General features: G+C 38.8%; 1 protein-coding gene across 5 annotated transcripts in view; it reads left to right on the top strand.

The window, feature by feature from the left end:
- slc11a2 (solute carrier family 11 member 2) overlaps nt 1-19548 on the top strand; it is a 70984-nt gene that overhangs the window by 10068 nt on the left and 41368 nt on the right. For 3 of the 5 annotated variants that reach the window (XM_008103524.3, XM_008103526.3, XM_062966440.1), the window contains exons 2-3: nt 10503-10586; nt 19272-19396. In XM_008103524.3, the coding sequence (XP_008101731.1) occupies nt 10503-10586; nt 19272-19396 (209 nt within the window). Of the gene's footprint in view, nt 1-1956; nt 2102-10502; nt 10587-19271; nt 19397-19548 lie in introns of all 5 variants that reach the window. The other 2 variants (XM_062966442.1, XM_062966441.1) reach the window with 1 other exon arrangement.

Below are 19548 nucleotides of genomic sequence, written 5' to 3'. Positions count from 1 at the left end.
AGGCTTATAGGGAATCAAGTGTTTGAATATCTGGCTCCCACACCATGAGTGCTTTATCGATAGGGCTTTGAAAAGGATATGGCTGTTAATTTATTGATGTGGGATTTTAATCCTGTTTTTAATTGTTGGGAATTGTGTTTTGTTGATTGCTATTATGTCTTAGTTATGAGAAATTGTTGTATTAATTATTTGCTTTTAATTTATTATGTATTTGTATTTTTGTGTATCTGTGTGGCATTGAATGGCTGCCATCCATGTTAGCCACCCTGAGTCCCCAAGGAGAGATGGGATGGGATACAAATAAAGTGGTTTTTTTAAAAAAAAGTTGACTTGACTAATTAGGGACCAGAGATATCATTGCAGCTTTCAAACACCTACTGTTTAAAAATCCATAGTTGGCAGTGCAGTCTGTTTTAAAGTAGGGCACATTGTTTTGCAAATAGAGTGAGCCCTATTGAATATGTATGTATATGTGTGCCTTCAAGGCCCCTTCTACACTGCCATATAAAATCCAGATTGTCTGCTATGAACTGGATTATATGGCAGTGTAGACTCCATGTAGTCATGCCGGCCACATGATCTTGGAGGTGTCAACGGACAACACCAGCTCTTCGGCTTAGAAATGGAGATGAGCACCAACCCCCAGTCAGACACAACTAGGCTTAATATAGGGGGAAAACCTTTACCTTTATCTAGACTCATATAATCCAGTTAAAAACAGATAATGTGGATTATCTGCTTTGATAATCTGGATTATATGACAGTGTAGAAGGGGCCCGTCACCTTTCAATTTATGCCATGAATTTATAAAATATGAAATACTATAACTTGGTTTGCCAATGCTGTCCCCAAAAATATAGCCATTGAATGTAGTGAGCTTTTATTTCAGGGACAAGACCAGACTAAATGCTGAAAAACTGTGTTTTTAACCATAAATTCTCTAAATAGTGAGATTGGTCAAAAAAGTCCCCTTAGAACGATTTATGTTTACTCAATAGTAAATATGTAGAAAGTGCCTAGAGCAGAGATAAGTCATCCTGAGGAATAATCACATGTGCTATGAAACCCAAGAGTTTGCAGGAATGGAGGATATGGTAAGATACATTTTTCTAAAGTGAGTATTGGCTGGAACAGAGAGAGAGAGGGAATCAACATAGAATAATATCTGTATAAATAGTCATATATGCAGTAATAAAAGAGCCTGAACATATAAAATAACCAGTACTGGGTGACACCAGATCCTGGATTTCTCAGCCCAGGGTTACCTTGGACCATAGATTAGTTGAGAGGTAGGTGGGTGTTCAGCAAGATGCATAATTTTTATGAAAGGGTTCCCTGAGATCTGGATGTTTTTTATTTATTGAACGTGATGATTTTATAGAAATTATTTCAAGGGTTCCTCTGTAGTAAAAAGATTAAGAAAAGTTGAGCTAATCATACATCAAGCAGCATATCACAAAGGTACAAAACAGTGCGCAAGGAGGATACACTTTTATTATGGTTCTTTGTAACAGTGTTGTTGTTAACCATTGTTACTTAAGGAAATATTCTTCAAGTTCTAGGCAAATAACATTTTTTAATCTTGAGAGATCAAAGTGAGCCCAAGAAAATTGATTTAAAAAGTATGGGATGTTCCGGAGATGAAGCAGATTTAAGACAGTGCTGACTCACTGTGAGTAAAACCCCGAATTGAGCTTCCATTGGCTAAAGCCCCATTTACACTGCCATATAATCCAATTTCTGAATGCAGATGAACTGCATTGAACTGAATTATATGACAGTGTAGATTCATACAATCCAGTTCAAAGCAGTTAATCTGCATTTTGAAACAGGATTATATGGCATTGTAGATGCAGTCTGAGTAACTTCATGTAGAAGCAGGTAGTCCAAGTTGACTACAAAGAAAGATGATGTTGCTGAGATAACACAGCCCCAAATTTGCTCTCTTTATTTTAGAACTGCCTGCGGTGGTGCAGCGTGTTAAAGCGCTGAGCTGCTGAACTTGCGGACGAAAGGTCACAGGTTCGAATCGGTGGAGCGGAGTGAGCGCCCCCTGTTAACTCCAGCTTCTGCCAATCTAGCAGTTTGAAAACATGCAAATGTGAGTAGATCAATAGATACTGCTCCGGCGGGAAGGTAACAGCGCTCCATGCAGTCATGCCGGCCACATGAACTTGTCCATGACACATGTCTATGGACAACACCAGCTCTTCGGCTTAGAAATGGAGATGAGCACCAACCCCCAGAGTCAGACATGACTGGACTTAACGTCAGGGGAAACCTTTACCTTTTAGCACTTCAAATTTTTAAAAAACACATACAGTCTCTCTGAATGAGGAAAGACTTGAGAGCATGCTAAGCCAAATGAACAAAAAATCATGTCACAAGCTAGATTCCAGTTTGAAAGGTGATTTGAGTTAGGCCCATTTCAGCATTTGATGGTGCTTAGAAATATAAAATGTCCAAAAATGTTGAAGTTGGGAGAAACAGGGCTCTGACACCAGTACGCCAAACCTCTGACTTCTCAATTGCGTGGCTCTTTCTTGGTCTTGGAGCATTTGTCTCGATTTGGGCCCTATTTCATTCAAGGATACACAAACTGTTTTCCATCTTGAGTTATAGTAAAATGCTCAAACACAGCTGACTTCTTGGCAATCTTTTTTATAGTAGGCATGTATAATTTTTTTTAAAAAATGTTAATAAAAAGACATATTTTTTCTGAAAAATAGAAAAGAATGAAATATACCGTAAATATAAATAAAATGATTCTTATATTGTCGTAATGTTATATGTTCTTACTTGAAGCAAAAGTTTATGTGGTTTTGCAAACAGTGGCTTCTAATTTCACAATGCCAACTCCACAGGCTGGAGGGCATGCACATTTTTTTCTGAGATTTTCAGGGACCTTTCCAGGAAATAAAACAAAAAAAATTGCAATATTAGCACCCTTCACTAGCATGGACTGAAAGTGTTGCCCTAATCTATGTATTTCAGTTACCCTGTCCCCAAATAAACCCTTGGGTTTTAACACCAATTTATTATTTTTCAGCATGTGAACTCATTGGCAGTGACTTTTCTTCCCCTCTTATCCAGGAAGCTAAGTAGGCTCAGCCCTGGTTAGTACTTGAATGTGAGTACTCCCTACAAATATCAACAGCTATAAGCAGTACGGGAGCCCCCGGCAGCACTGAGCTGCTGAACCTGCTAACCAAAAGGTCAGCAGTTCGAATCTGGAGAGCGGGGTGAGCTCCAGCTGTTAGCCCCAGCTTCTGCCAACATAGTAGTTTGAAAGCATGCAAATGTGAGTTGATCAATAGGTACCGCTCCGGCAGGAAGGTAACGGCACTCCATGCCCTCATGCTGACCACTTGACCTTCGAGGTGTCTATAGACAATGGCGGCTGTTCAGATTAGAAATTGAGATGAGCACCAACCCCCAGAGTCGGACACGACTAGACTTAATGTCAAAAGAAAACCTTTACCTATAAACAGTACAGTGTTTCAAAGGAAGTAACCAGAAAAAACACCTCTGAGAATCTCTTACCTATGAAATTCATGGGGTCTCCATTAGTTACTGGAAGGCACACACGAACAACAGAAGTTGAATTAAGAATGGAGCAATTTGTAGGACAGCAAGGAAACGCTGCTTAACCCTTCTCTGCCTGGACATTTCCCACCTCAAAAATCTCTTCCCACACTTCGTGATGACAAAGACAAAGGATCATGAAATCCTGTGTAAGAAAATGATTCTAAATGGGAAAAGTTGAACAGCCCAGCTTTTCTCCTTTCCTCAGTCAATAATGTGGAAGTATAAGATCTGTCTTTTCTTTTGTCAGGATGGAATAGTCATATGCTATTCTGTTACAGTTCTGTTTTTGTTAGGTGTTTAAAATGTCTCTGTCTGACCCATATCTGTTTGTTGCTTTTCTTGGATTTCCATCTATGCTGTGTCTACTGCCAGCTTGTACGTTGTTTAAAATATTACTGAAATGTAGTGAATACCCTGGAAATTATTTCATGTGTCAACATTTATATTCTGTACACATAATAAAATGTGCCAAGGGATCATGAAGATTTTGTAAAATTAAAATTTAGCTTGGCAGAATTGCAGCTTGAGTTCGCTCAGTTCAAGCAGTTTGTTCTTAGAATAGTTTCCTGTAATTTCTTTCTCACCATTTGAAATGATAGATGTGCCAAAGATTGCTGGTGTCTTTTTACCCTTCAGTCTCTACCCTTACAAAGCAACTGTTATTCTCTCTTTCATCTAGATATTATAATATAGACATTAGTGCCTTTTGATCTTTATAAACTAGACCAAACCTTACACCTCAGGTGCTAAATATACTATTTTGCTTAAGGACAAATATGTAAGAAACTAAGAAACTGCATAAAGCACCCCCCTTTTGTGCTTTATGAGTTAACTGTGATATTAGATACCTGATATTGAAGCGTTAAATATTATAGTTTTTTTTCATGTCAGGAGCGACTTGAGAAACTGCAAGTTGCTTCTGGAGTGAGAGAATTGGACGTCTGCAAGGACGTTGCCCAGGGGACTCCTGGATGTTTTGATGTTTTTACCATCCTTGTGGGAGGCTTCTCTCATGTCCCCGCATGGAGCTTGTGCTGATAGAGGGAGCTCATCCGCTCTCTCACTGGGTGGGATTCGAATCTGGCAGCTTTCAGATCAGCAGCCCAACCTTCAAGTCACAAGGCTTTAACCCACTACTCCACCGGGGGCTCCTAATATTATAGTTAACTCATTGGAGAAAGAAATAATGTGTTAGGCTATGAAAAGCACATCATAATACTATCACAGCAAATTATAGCCCGAGTTTGTAGATTTGATCTTGGTACACAAAGTTTCCCCTGATGCTAGATTAATAAAATAGGGTGTCTTAGTAATGTAGTTTTATGTTGATGTTGACAATGGTTGTATTCAATGTTAGGTTTAATGAAGACGTTATACAGTGTAAAAGTTGTATGATTCTTAATGTGTGTGCATTATAACTACGTAATTTCTAACAAGATTGAGTACCCCTTATCTGAAAAACAGCATTAGAAGTGGTGCGTATATCAAGTTTTGGAATACTTGCATAGACATAATGAGAGCTCTTGGAGATGGGACCCAAGTCTAAACATAAAATTAATTTATGTTTCATTGATATACATAACCTGAAGGTATTTCATATACAACATTTTCATAATTTTGTGCATGATAGTTCGTACACAGACAGTTTGTGTGTACAGAACTATCAGAGAGCAAAGATGTCATTGTGTCAGCAACCGATGTGATCAGTTTTGGATTTTGGAGTCTTTTGGATTTCAGAATTCTGGATAAGTAATGCTCAACCTACACAATTTGTATGTGTTGATCCTTTTTTGGGAATGACTTCTGGATGAAGTATCAATCTTTGGTTTCGTGTTTTACTTAAAGGAGGAGAGAGTTAGTTCCCCTGAATAAATCCCATTGAATTCAGTGGGGCAAACCTCGGATAGAAGTGCCAAGGATTGCTGGTGTCTTACAGCTGTTATTCTCCCTCCCAGTAATAATCCTGTCATGCAGACTGCAGATTGCGGTGAGAGTTGTTGACTTGAAAGATGCCACACACAGAGTCTGGCACATCATTGCGCTGACCAAATTTTCCTAGTTTTGTTGACTGGATCTGCAAACCAACAATTCAACAAAACATACTATAATAAACATGTTACCTCATTTCAGGTAATTTATTATCTGAATATGTTTGGGCATGCAATCCAAACAAAAGGAAACAGCCTGCACTCACATAAAACAAGCTTTAAACACAGTCAGACCTTTCAGCTGACTTTGCTATTGTTTGAACATTTTCTGCTCCTCCATACGTATAACTATTATCTTTTAGTGGTAGTGAGTCCATGTGAAAGGGGCACATAAATTTGCGTGCAGAAAATTCAACTTTCTTACATCTCTACTTACATTTATTTTTAGCCAGTGAGGTTGTGTAAGACTTCCACAGAGGGCCGTTGTCTACCATAGATTCATAGCGTGATTCAAAATGAGGTAACACCATGAACTGATACCATTTCTGTAATTTCTGTCCTGCCTCTTCACCCTGTGTGTAGCCTCAATCAAAAAATCTGAAATAACATATTTAAAGGGCGGTAAATACCGGACAGATTTTCCGCCCATAACTTCCCGCTCCTTTAATTGTGCCCAGCTTTATAGAGAGATCTTTTAAGAGCAGAAGAGGCTATTGTGCCAGCATGATGTGTGGGTTGGCACGTCCAAGAGGATGCTGTTTGTGGACATGGCACTGTTTGGACGTGATTGCTGGGTATTGAGCAATGTGCACAAATACTACCTTCTTGGACATAAGCCCACTTTTCTCCATATTGTAGCAAAAAACATCAAAGTCTTGCATCTACTGATGGAACCTCAGGTGGCAGTAGCAACCCAGAAAAGAGATATTTGTACAATGGTGGGATAATCTAGTGAAATTGCAGGCTAGGAATTGTGAGTAAAGGTACTGGAAATAAATTTGCCCATTTCATAATACCTTCATACAACTTACACTGAGGCCTCATTTAGGATATTTTGTATAGGTCTTTTTGCTTTATCTCAGAAATATCAGAGAGATTCTGAAAGGAGCAATCAAGATGATCTTAAAAGTTTGAGCAATTCCCTTATTTTAAAACGACTACAGTGTTAGACCTTAAAAAAAACACAACAAATAAGGTTTCATAAAATTGCATGCATGGTAAAAACAAAATAAAATAGAAACTCTTGTCTCTCTTCCCATTATATTGAAATGTGTTCTTGTGCAATTAGTCCAATTCATAATAGATTCAGGATTAAAAACACAATTATGGAACAAAAGGTTGGAATCACACTGATAATGGCCTTCTGTACCTAGGGTTATATTAGTCCCTTGTGTCATATCTTGGTTGACATCTTGAACTCCTGCATAAGTATTTGAGCTGATTTTTTTTATCTGCTAGCAACATAAAGGATCTGGGCCAAAATGCAGTTGATTGATGGTATTCACAATACAAATGCTGGTACAGAAACTACCACTGGCTCAGAAGATTTCAAAAAGGCAATCAAGCAAGACTCCTGGAGGATCACAGCAATAGATATTTACCAATATGAATGAAGGCATCTTCACAATCAGGGGCTGTATGCTTCTGAATGCCAGCTGGAGTGATGATGACAAAGAAAGAACTCTTTCATGACTTTCTGAATTCCAGAATACATAATGGTTTTGTTCAGAACCACATTATATAATTATAGTGCTATGATTCTAGTTTACCTACAATGGCATTTAGAATTCTTAAGAATCTGGTGCCTGACCAAATACATATCTCATTGTTGTATTGGATCTGCAGTCATTCATTTGGAGGGGACGTGGTTGATGAAAGGAGCATAAAAAGAACTCTTATCAACATATTTTCACCAGAATTGGACAACTCTAGTGGAATAATTCCCTTTCCCCTTGTAGAGCTAAACATTTTGAAAAGAGAGATACATTAAATCAGAGTATAAACTTTGATTTTGAAAGGAAAAATCAAGCCAAATTAATTTGCTGTAGCTTGATTTGCAGCTCCCTGATGAGGGCAAACATGATTACCTTTCCCTTACTCTCATCTTTTTACATGCATATCTCCATGGTAGGAAAAACACTATTAGGAATGCTTTAGATTTGATTCCAGCCATTCAGCTTTGCTTTCAGAAATATGTACTGATATAATTAAAAAGTAAAAAGTTTCACAGATATCAAAATGAAATTTAGCTTGTCTGGTTACACTTTTGACTTTGTAGAATTTTGTAAGATCCCAATGTAGTTTCTTGCTACCCCTCCCCACCCGGATGTTTCTCTGTGCTCCTATAGAGACACTTTGGATTTTGGAGATAGCATGGCATGTGATTAATATCATAGACACATACCACTTATTGAGAGCAGGGCTTCTTAAACTTTTTCCACTCTTAACTCCTTTCTGGCCAGGATTATTAATTTTTGTAACCCCATTCCTCCCGAGCAATTTTGACATGACCCCAGGTATATAGGTAGGTATTTAAATAAAATAATTATAAAAACCAAAGATTAACTTATAACATATCGGCATTTTGAAGGCTTACTAAACAGATTGTTTCTTTTTTTTTTTGTGGAGTACCACTGAAGCATCTTCTGCAGGGTACACTTCAAACATTGCCTGTTGTTCATTACAGATTTATGCAAACAGGTGGCATCCAGAAAACTTTTACTGTTGCCAGTTTTTTCATGACTCCCAACACTGAGCTCAGGGACCCCATTTGGGATCAGGATCCACAGTTTAAGAAACAGCGCTATAGAACATGGTTTGAATTATCTAGGAATTGGATGTGACACAGTTTGTGTCTTATTAGCATGTCCTCCATGCTTGGAACGTGCTTTTGCAAAACAGTAAAAGCTGTTATGTTATGTTAATTGGCCAGTATAACTTAAAAAGAGATGGTATGCCTATAAAGGAGATAATCTGAGTTTCTCATAAACTCTTATCAAAAGTATACACACTTGTCTAGCTTCTTAGGGTGCATAATTAACTCTTAACAAGTAAGAGCTGGCACCACTTGGTGGCCTCCTTTGAATCTTGAGGTAGGCAGAGTTCAGTGTTTATTGGGAAGGAAGAGTTCCTTTGGTCTCATAGCTAAGGCCTGAAACTCCAAGCAAAAACTAGAAAAACTCTAGAATTCTTTCTTTCCCCTGACATTTTTCAATTCATTCCAATAAAAATTCTGAAATCCTAGGGAATTTTACAAGATACTTTCCCTTTTAGTGAGTGAGCTTTTTTCCCCTCTGAGAAAGTAATTTCCTTATTCGAAGTGTGCAATTTAAAGAATTTTCTGTAAATGTATATAGTATTCAGTTTTCTTGCAGGACGTAACTCTTACCTCTACATAGTTGACAGGTTTGAGGCTGTTCAAGTAATGTGTTGTATGGTGGTAAATGTAAAATGCGTGTCTCATCAAGACAGCCTCCGTAGCCACAGCTTTTCAGGCGAGCCCAGTAATGCAGAAAGATATGCCAGTCTTTATCATGCCTCTTTTAATCTCTTGGGAGTGTGCCTTTTACAAAAATGCCGTATAGTAGATTTCAACTGCTTATTTAAGAGGAAAAAAATCAGTTCTAGAAATATGTGATATTACAACAAGAAGTCACATATGTTTCTGCTGCTGTGAATATCTTCCACATATATGACCCATATACTTTCTACTAACAGTAAGGATGGCAACTTTATTAAGAGAAAAAAGAGAAATTTGATGTTGCCAGATAATATCACTGGCGGAGCCTTGTGACTTGAAGGTTGGGTTGCTGACCTGAAGGCTGCCAGGTTCGAATCTCACCCGGGGAGAGCGCAGATGAGCTCCCTCTATCAGCTCCAGCTCCATGCGGGGACATGAGAGAAGCCTCCCACAAGGATGGTAAAAACATCAAAAACATCCGGGCGTCCCCTGGGCAACGTCCTTGCAGACGGCCAATTCTCTCACTCCAGAAGCAACTCCAATTGCTCCTGACACGAAAAAAAAATATCACTGGCCTTGCTAATAAATATAGCAGTAATAGCAAGTGAACATCTATGACCACAGGAGCATGCGGTATGTTTCTAATACAGTATTGATGAGGTATTATATTCATGTAGGTTGGAGTAAACAAGGTGGAAATGTTAGAAATGCAGCCATTTTCCTTGGAGTTGCAGTACGTCTACACCTGGGAGGACAGGAATGAAAGTGATATGTCTGAAGAGGGGAGCCTGTTGTATGAGTGGATATTCTTTATAAAGGAATGCAGAAAAAAATGCTCATGTAAAACTCCTCCTTGGATCCAAACTCTGTATCTGATGTATTTTGACTCAAAAAAAAAAAGCAACGTAGGGGGGCCGGAAGCAATTCATTCCCCGTCTTGCACATGGAATGAACATAATTACCAGATGCCTGAAAAGACTACTAAGGAATGAAGCAGTTGAAACAAGCCAGAAAGTGTAAAGGCAGAAATGAGGAATTAAGATGTACTCCACCTTTTTAACTTATGTTTTCTGCTTGCACTTCTGTATGGATTGGGTCGTGTAATGTCCATCCACATGCTATAAGACTGGGCTTTAAATCCTCCAGCTAGAATCATGGACTAGAGATGTTTTTTTTGTATGCTCCTGATGGCTAATGGCCTCTTTAATGCTTTAGGTCAACATACCGTGCTTATTCTAACATCCCTTCTCTTTTAGACACCTCTCTGGACACCACTATCCTCCATCTTTATGAAGGCAGTATAGCCAAAGACATGTTTGGCTATGTTTCATTTCTCCCTGTTTATTTCATGATCCCAGAGCTATACTTTCTATTGTATCTGCTTCCTGAAGGCCTAGCCTCCCAAGGAAAAGAGAAGAAGGTGGACAAGAGTTCTCAAAATATGCAAACACATAATTGCATCCTATGGCCACTTCTAGTACAATCATGGACTAATTGTGGATTTAATTTCTTTGTTTTTTTCACAGTTAATGTGACTCCTTCTAAAGATCCTGATTCAGGAGAGAAAGTTCCCACCATGACACCTGGGAAAGAGCGGGAAGCATTATATGGTAAATTTTCTATTTTAGTTGTGTGTGTTTTTTAAGGAACATGGCAACTTTTCTGACACAAAACAACCCATAATCAGTTTATGAGCTGGTCATTGACAGTAATAAAATGAACTTGAACTTGAACCCATAATCAGCAGTTCCTTTTACCTGAACATTTTCTCTCTTTATTTACTAGTGCTATAACTTGCAAAATTGGGCATCTATTTAGATTATTCCACTATGTTGTTTGTATTCACTAGCATGAATACCTACATATTGTTACTGTTAAAATCATTTGGATGAATAAAAATAGGAGTTGACAGCTTCTCCCCTCATAGGATTGGCCAGCTTGGATGAACTAGTCCTTCTGTTCAACTGTTGACTATGACTGTTTACTACAGTGGTTCTCAACCTCACTTCATGTAAACATTAACATGGTGTTTTTGACTCTGCACTGCCACCCATCACCCCTTACTGCCTATAATATAATCAAGATAAAGACTTCATTGTCTACATGCTGGAGTGTGGTCATACCTCAGGACAAAAACTGAGAGGCTAACACTTTGGTTTTTCAATTATTGTTATTATGGGTAAGGGGTCAATATATAAACCATATAATCTGACACATGCAGCCATTGCTGTTTAGGGAAAATGGTGTTGACTCCATGAATTTTTTCAGCGCCTTCCTTATCCCGAACCCTGGTAAATACAAAACCGTCAGGATCTTCCAAGGAGAGCCCAATTTTTCTCCACCTTAATTTCACTAATACCTAGTCTAGCATTGCTGTCTCAAAGAATGTAGGAAATTCTTCTGACATCCCACTGTTTTTGTCATCATAATGGTTCATATTACATATTTACATTATGTCTACTTCTCTGTTTGGACAAAAGTCTCATTTTGTTTGGGTGGATTCTCTCTAAGAAAAGTGGATATAGGATTGCAGTTTTAATGTCTCTATGAACTATCTAAATAACACTATAACATGATTTTTGTTCCTATAAATGTCATTTTCTAATTGATTCCATCATAAAAACATGGAAAAAGTTTGTTAAACTGCAAAAACATTGTTTTTGTGGGATATCCTGCAGCACATTTTGCTATAGTTTTTCAATGAATATGTCATAGAGTCTCAACCAATTCAGCATAATTTGTGGCAGCCACAAAAATGAAGTTTCTGGAGTATAACAACTACTTCCAAAGTAAGTACCTCACAATTAAACAGAAAATAATGCTTTGAAACCAGAAATAGAATTTCTTTTCAAATTGTGTTACATAGTGTAATCAGAAAGCAATTATGAGAAGCTTTTCAGTTCTAGCAGCATAATATGTAGTTGTTGATTTCCTTATCTCTTTTTTGACTATATATGGATAGACTAATCCTGACTGGAGTAGGCTGGTTGAAATGAAGGGAGGTTCTGTCTAAAGCAAACCCACTGGAATCAGTGGGACTTAGTTTGGTTGTGACTGACATTGGAAGAACTGGATGGTCAATGCTTTCATCATCTTAAGCCTTTATTATGCAACTAACTGTGGAATTGGAAGAGATATTCCAGAAGTTCTTATCTGTCACAGTGAAAACCACCCAGAAATGTTCCACAAGATAATTTTGATCTGCCAGCCTCACACTATCACCACCCTCTAGCCATTGTAATGGAACACTTTTCAGTTTGTTTTTGAATTTCCGTAAATGGCCTCTACTTCTTTAAACTGTAAAGTACTGTGTTCTTTGCACTCTCTACAAAATCGGCTTTCTTTCAGAATTTCAGTTGTTCAGCCATACCTAGCACAAGATAGATTTTTGAGATTATTTTACATTATGTGAGTATAGATTTCCTTTGTATGCAGTCATAGTTGTGTCTTTAATTGGCCCAATTCATATTATGTTTATAGAATCCCTTCCAAAGCTCTTCTGCACTCTTCTGATAGATGAAATATTCTACCAAACCACTCTCATAAGATGAAAACTGCAATGTAGATTGTTGAGTACTCACTGCATAACAGATTTATGTAATTTTTCATGGGATCCCAATACAGGTGTATAAGATAGGTATAAAAATAAAACATTTAATGATAATAAATCATCATTTGCAAGGCTTGCTTAACAGGCTTTCTATGAAGTATAGTTGAAGCATCTTCTTCAAAGTCCACTGTAGCATAACAGATTTATGTAAATATCGAAAACATCCACTAGGTGGCATTCAAAAAACATTGACTGTTGCCATTTTTTTCAGCCCCCCAACATTGAACTAAGGGGTCAGGACCCACAATTTGAAAAGCAGTGGGATAGACAACTTCCTCTGATCTGCCCTTCACCAGATCTGCCCCCCAGTCCTCTACCTTCTGCTCCCGCCTTCTCCCATTGCATTGGGACTTCTAAGGAAGCCAGCCAGAGTTTTGAACTGACATTTTTTCCTGCAAAGTATATGTGCTGTGTCACTGAGCTACAATGCCTTTCCTCAGTGGGTTCAGTCTCTGTATTCTTGGAGGGTATATGTTGTGCAATATTGTATATCTTTATCATTGTCTATTAGATGGAAGTTGTTTGTACAAATGCCCATATTTCTTCTTGAGAACAACACAAAGTACTACCTCAGCCACCTCTAATTTTCGTTATTCTAAATAACTTCAGAATTTAGATGGACAACTTCCCAGCTGAAAATATATTGGAGCTCGGTCTTCTGTTAATTTATTTTGATACAACTTCATGGAGAAGATTCTTTTTCTGCAATTCATTTCTGTTCTTAGCCATAGCATACAATGATCAAAAGAACTGGCAATTCAGTCTGGACTTGAGGAAGCTTCTTTGGCATGAGAAGAAAACTGGAGCAACTTCTTCCCAGTGCAAAATTTTTACCTGAACATTGAGCCTCTGCAAACACCTTCTCATTTCAAAAGAACGATTCAAGTTCTGTCAAGAGAGTTCAGTTTTTGAAAGTTGAATATATGAAACTTGCTGATGTTGGCTTGATTTCTTCCGCTTCCTAGAGCTTCTTCCTCAGGCGTTTTCCTATCAACATACATTGTGTAACAGCATGTGAATGAGTCATTCATGAAGCATCTCATTTGTAACCACTCAAGCTTTGGGGGAGAGGAGGGAATGTAGAGTGAAATAACTGGTGTTTTTGGAATGTGGCTTATCAGGAAAGCTATGATAGAAAGCTTTCTTGTTGGATATAGGCCAGGAGTACAGTAGGGATCCCGTTTCTTCCCTTGACAACCCGTTGGTAACCACTTCAACAGCTTCCTCATCCTCAACATGGGAGCATTACAGAGCAGTCTCCATCACAGCCTTCTTGCAAGTCCACCAAGCAGGGCAAAGGAGAGAAAATACTCATATTTTGAATTTTTACAAAACATTTGAAATTTTTCATTATTACTTTTGATACGTGGTTGGTTTAATTAGCAGATACAGACCCCATGGATACAGAAGTCCCACTACATTGCAAAATTGTAAGAAAGAAATATTTTGGTTTTTTTTACAGTGTGTTGTTTCAACAGATCTAAATAATACCACACTTTCAACCCTAGTCTGCTCTGTTTCTTTTTGCTCTCAGTCTAAGAACTTTTTTCTTTAAATCTACTCAGCATGCTGTTTTTTCCCCCTTCTCATTCCACTCAGCACCACCTACTGTACAGTATTGTATCTACAGAGACCACCTGAAGGCATCTTCTAAAACACGTCCATGGATTACTTTTTCTGTTTTCAGACTCCTTTTAAAAATTATTTCTATTTTGTTGACCAGCTTTATAGAGCTATGCTTGTTTAACATGCTGGGGGTAGCTGATTAGGTAGACCTAAAGGTAAAGGCTTCCCCTGATGTTAAGTCCAGTCATGTCTGACTCTGGGGGTTGGTGCTCATCTCCATTTCTAAGCCAAAGAGCCGGCGTTGTCCATAGACACCTCCAAGGTCATGTGGCCAGCATGACTGCATTGAGCGCCGTTACCTTCCCGTCGGAGCGGTACCTATTGATCTACTCACATTGGCATGTTTTCGAACTGCTAGGTTGGCAGAAGCTGGAGCTAACAGCGGCCACTCACACCGCTCCCGGGGTTTGAACCTGGGACCTTTCGGTCTGCAAGTTCAGCAGCTCAGTGCTTTAACACACTTCGCCACCGGGGCTCCTTTAGGTAGACCTATCTGCTCTCTTATTTTCTAAAATAGTGTCCACGCATGCTCAGTAAGGGATTCTGGAGGCAGCTGCTGCTTACCTTTCCTGTTGTAGGTACATATGACCGAGCTAGAATAAAATCCCATTCCTTCCTAGCTCAAGCTTTATTGCACTTTTTATTACAGACATAGTGCTGCAATCTGACACCAAAGGCCTCTATCCCTCCTTCAACCACCCAGTGCAGATACAACCACCCCCCACAAAAAACCCCTTAAAACAAAACCTCCCAGGTAGAAAGAAAATGAGGAAGAATGGGAGCCTCGTAATACATAGAAAGTCTTTATTGAAAAGAGCTGAAGCTTTGTTAATGAAGGAATGTTTGTGTGTGATTAAACAAAAGACCATGGAGATTAAATCTTAAACCAACAGAGGTTTACTTTTCCCACCAAAAACATGATCTGGTCTATTGAATTTACTATGTCATTAACTCAGGTCACACTCTTGCGTTCTCTTTGACATTTCACAATCATCTACAGCAGAGCTTTCAAAACTTCTCATATTGACAACACATTATTTTGTGGTACAGTAATTCAGTTTTTGGAGCCCCCCGGTGGCGCAGTGCGTTAAACCCCTGAGTTGCTGAACTTGCTGACCGAAAGATCAGCAGTTCGAATCCAGAGAGTGGGGTGAGCTCTCACTGTTGACCCCAGCTTCTAACAACCTAGCAGTTCGAAAACATGCAAATGTGAGTAGATCAGTAGGTACTGCTCTGATGGGAAGGTAATGGCATTCCATGCAGTCATGCCAGCCTTGGAGGCATATACAGACAACACTGGCTCTTCGGCTTAGAAATGGAGATAAGCACCACCCCCCAGAGTCGGACACAACTAGACTTAATGTCAAGGGGGAACCTTTACCTTTTTAAAATTCAGTTTTACTAGCAAACCGGAGGTTATACAATTCCTTATGAGAGATATGGACGCATACATAAATTGTAACAACGAAATGTATGGGGACACAACATATCTCATGAAAATCTTGCATTTATATTTTTTAAATATAGGATTTGTAAGATAATAACATACTATACCTGACAATCTCTGAGGATGCCTGCCATAGATGTGGGTGAAATATCAGGAGAATGCTTCTGGAACATGGCCATACAGCCCGGAAAACACACGACAACCCTAATAACATGCATTTCCAAGATTTTTGTCATTTTCCATTACGTTTGTGTGTCATACATACTGCAACTAACACACTAATTTGTTGCAAAACAGACTTGGAAAAGCTCTGCTCTACAGTGTATAGTCTGATCAGGAATTTGTTCTTTCTTAATTACATGCATAGAATCGACTGGTGGATGATCCACAGTCACAAGGAAGCTTGAATAATCGTCTTCTCGATTTCACAGTGTTTTCACTGACATTACATATTTCTTCTGTTATTCTTGTTAGAGGAGATAAGCTAATTTTCTATTTGTAGAAAAGTTACTTTTCTTTATTCTTGTCAATTTTAAGTGGTTATCTGCTTATCTATTGGATTCTTCCATTACACAGGAGAGCTTAAGGTATGCTGTCTTCCAACAAATAGCTGTATTCGCATATCATGCTGGCCATGGTCTGTGCTATCCATACCTTGATGATTTAGTCACAGCGTCTCATAGATCAACAAAAAAATCAAGGCTTGTTTTCATCATTTCTGCTTCATTTCTCTCCTGCTTTTTGTCAGCTTTTTTTTCCTTTAGAGAGGGGGACCAAACCATGGACAAGCCATGGTTCTGGATTCAAACACGAGAACTTGCTATGACCTAAATAAAGCAGAGTTTATAATTTGGTAATAAACCATGGTTTCTAATTATAGTAGGCTGATATCCCATTTTTTGTTTGCAGAAATGCAGACTCAACAACAAGACAAAATTTAGCAAACAAAAAACCCCCGTTATATCTGAACCTAACTACTCTAAATTGAATAGAACTTTCTTATGGTCAGAGTATTCACTACTGTAATTATCCTCCGGTGCCCTAATGTTTTATTTATCTTTCTTCTCCTTAGTGTTGAGATTTTTTTTTTTTACTAATGGAGTTTGATTTTACACCAAGAAAGAAATGGTGAAGCTGGGGCAGAGGTAATGAGGGCTCACCCGCCTTTGTGTATTTCTTGGAGTGGCTGCCTTCTCCCAGACAGCCAGTTGACACAGTTCCCTTACTGTTGTAATTTTCTGGAAAATGGTGTACAGACTGTATTTCTCGTAGCTACATAAGAGGAAGATATTCAGAATCGTCATATCAGTAAAGAATGGCAGTCCTGAGCATAAGAAGAAAGCTTTTGGTGAGCACAATGTGTTCTTCTAATCTTTTTTTTTCTTTTTCTTCTCTAAACAAGGGCTTACAAAATTTCCTGTCAAATCATTATTTCCATGATTATTTCCATTATTCCCATTGGTCTTTAAGTAGATATAAAATATTTTTATAAAGGTATCAAGAGGAGATGGAACTGCAGCAGTTGGCAGGACATCTCAGAGCTGGCTGCTCTGGCCTCAAAAAATACGTAGATCCAATTTGCTTTGTGTGATCTTTTATGGACATGGTGATGTCCATGGCTTGATACACTTGCCAGCACATAAGGATGAATAAAAGTTATCCTCTGAGTCCTTTTAGGTACTGCTGGTAAAGGCATTGATCTAGTTACTTATTAAATTCTCCCTTGATGTTGGGCTTCTTATAGAAGCAAGGCTGTAGATATTCCCATCTTCAGTGTCCGTATCCTGGGTGCCAAGTTGAAACTCCCTAATATTATGTAAAATTATTGCAGTTTCTTGATGCTGGCTTCTATTAAGCAACGCTGTATGGCTGGTTGTGGACAGAAATTACTCAGTTAGTTCCTCATGCTTCTTGCAGGACAGAATACTTACTTTACTGACCTACATTTGCTGCGCAGCCTACACACCTTCCAAAAGAGGCCATTCCAGATTTTTGTTTCCTTTTTTTGTCAAGTAGCCAACTCTTCTGAGTATAATAAATTCAGAGAAGCTGCTGCCAACCAGTTGATCTTGTGTGTTACATGCTGTTCCTTAGACATTCCCGTCTTTGTTTAACTAACTGGGTAAGGTGAGTTTGGCTCTTCAGGAGGTAGTTATTCCTCCATTGGAGATAGTTTTCATTACACAATGTGGGTGTACCTTTAAATCCACCGTGTAAACATATTGGTGTAGTGGCGTCTCATCTGATTCGAGGGGCAGGGAAAGTGGAGGTGTAGGAGGAGGAGAAACCCAAATGTGTTCTTTCAAAAGCAAACTGTGTTCCCATTTTGAACTATAAATCAGTAGCTTCTGCATATCTGAAGAAGCAGATGTAAGTTAAGTTCTGCTTCCTTGGTGCCTGAATACGGAAGCAGAATGCCACATAAGGAATACAAGCTTGAATACAAAAGTGAGTACAGTCACAGTTCTGGGATTTGCTGTACATGTTGGGGTGTAGTAGAACATAATTTGGGAACTTGTAACTTAATCCTTTGGCAAGAAGAATAAACTATTTCTTTAGGAAAACTTTATAAATTCCTAACTACACCTACATAGAACATAGAGATGGATAAGGAATGGAGGACCTTTCAGATGTTACTCATCTTTAACTTTCTTCACTCATTAATCATTAGCTACACTAAACTTGGAAGTTCTAGTCTGGAAAGCCACAAGGTGTCTACTATTTCAATGGAATGGCTTCATCTGGAACACTGCATCCAACTCTGGGCCCCACAATTCAAGAAGGGTATTGACAAATTTCAACGTTTTCAGAAATTATCTGAAATTATCAAAGCTCTGGAGACCATGCCATATGAGGAGCGGCTTAAAGAGCTGGGGATGTTCAACCTGCAGAATAGAAGGTTGAGAGGAGATATGATAGCCATGTATACATATTTGAAATGCTGCTGTAAGGAAGAGGGAGCAGGCTTGTTTTCTGCTGCCCTGGAGACTAGGATTCGGAACAATGGGTTCAAATTACAGGAAAGGAGATTTCACCTGAACATTAGGAAGAACTTCCTGACTGTAAGAGCTGTTCAGGAGTGGAACCTACTGCCTCCCTCCTTGGAGACTTAAACAGAGGCTGGATGATTATCTTTCAGGATGCTTTAATTTTGGTTCTCCTGCATGGCAGGGGGTTGGACTGGATGGCCCTTGGGGTCTCTTCCAACTCGATTCTTTGATTTTTGGCAGCCCTCATCCCAGAACTTTCCACGAGTATAAACAAATTCTTAGAGACACATAAAGAAGAAGAAAGAAGAGTAAGTGAATAATAGAGGACAATGGACAGTATGAGAAAGGTCCTACATTAAATAGTAGAGCAGAGGAAAAGGAGACCTGGAGGAACACAGTCTAATTTTAGTGAGGTCTGGCTTACAGGGGCAAGGCAGGACTTCAGGAACAACTATAGCTTGCTGCAGAACATACTGTGTGAAGTGCCTCTAAATCGTAGCTTCTTGAACTTGTGGCTTGATGGCCAGGATGGAGTAGGAGCCACCAACATTGTGTGCTTGGCTTATGTGCTGCATCATTTCTCCTACTCTTTATCGAAACATATGTTGTTACTGATTTACAGAAGATTCCTCGGGAGATGGCGTTAGCACCATTTATGGTAACCCAGTTCCAGCCCCACTCTCGGACTCCACTGATGAATTTACCACCTATTTCGATCAGAAAATTCCCATACCTGAAGATGAAAAGGTCAGTGTGATTTTCCATAGTGTCTCTTCTCCTTTGGAATGGGGTTGTATGGGATGTGTTATGCTTTCGTCTTAACAATTCCTTAGATGCTGTGTTAAGGCTTTCTCTTTAGTGGCTCCCTATTGCTTTTTCCACAAGTCATTGCTCTGTTC

This window comes from Anolis carolinensis, unplaced genomic scaffold (assembly GCF_035594765.1).
Source record: "Anolis carolinensis isolate JA03-04 unplaced genomic scaffold, rAnoCar3.1.pri scaffold_20, whole genome shotgun sequence".
NCBI classification, from domain to species: Eukaryota; Metazoa; Chordata; class Lepidosauria; order Squamata; family Dactyloidae; genus Anolis; species Anolis carolinensis.
This window is presented reverse-complemented; position numbering and strand designations above follow the sequence as displayed.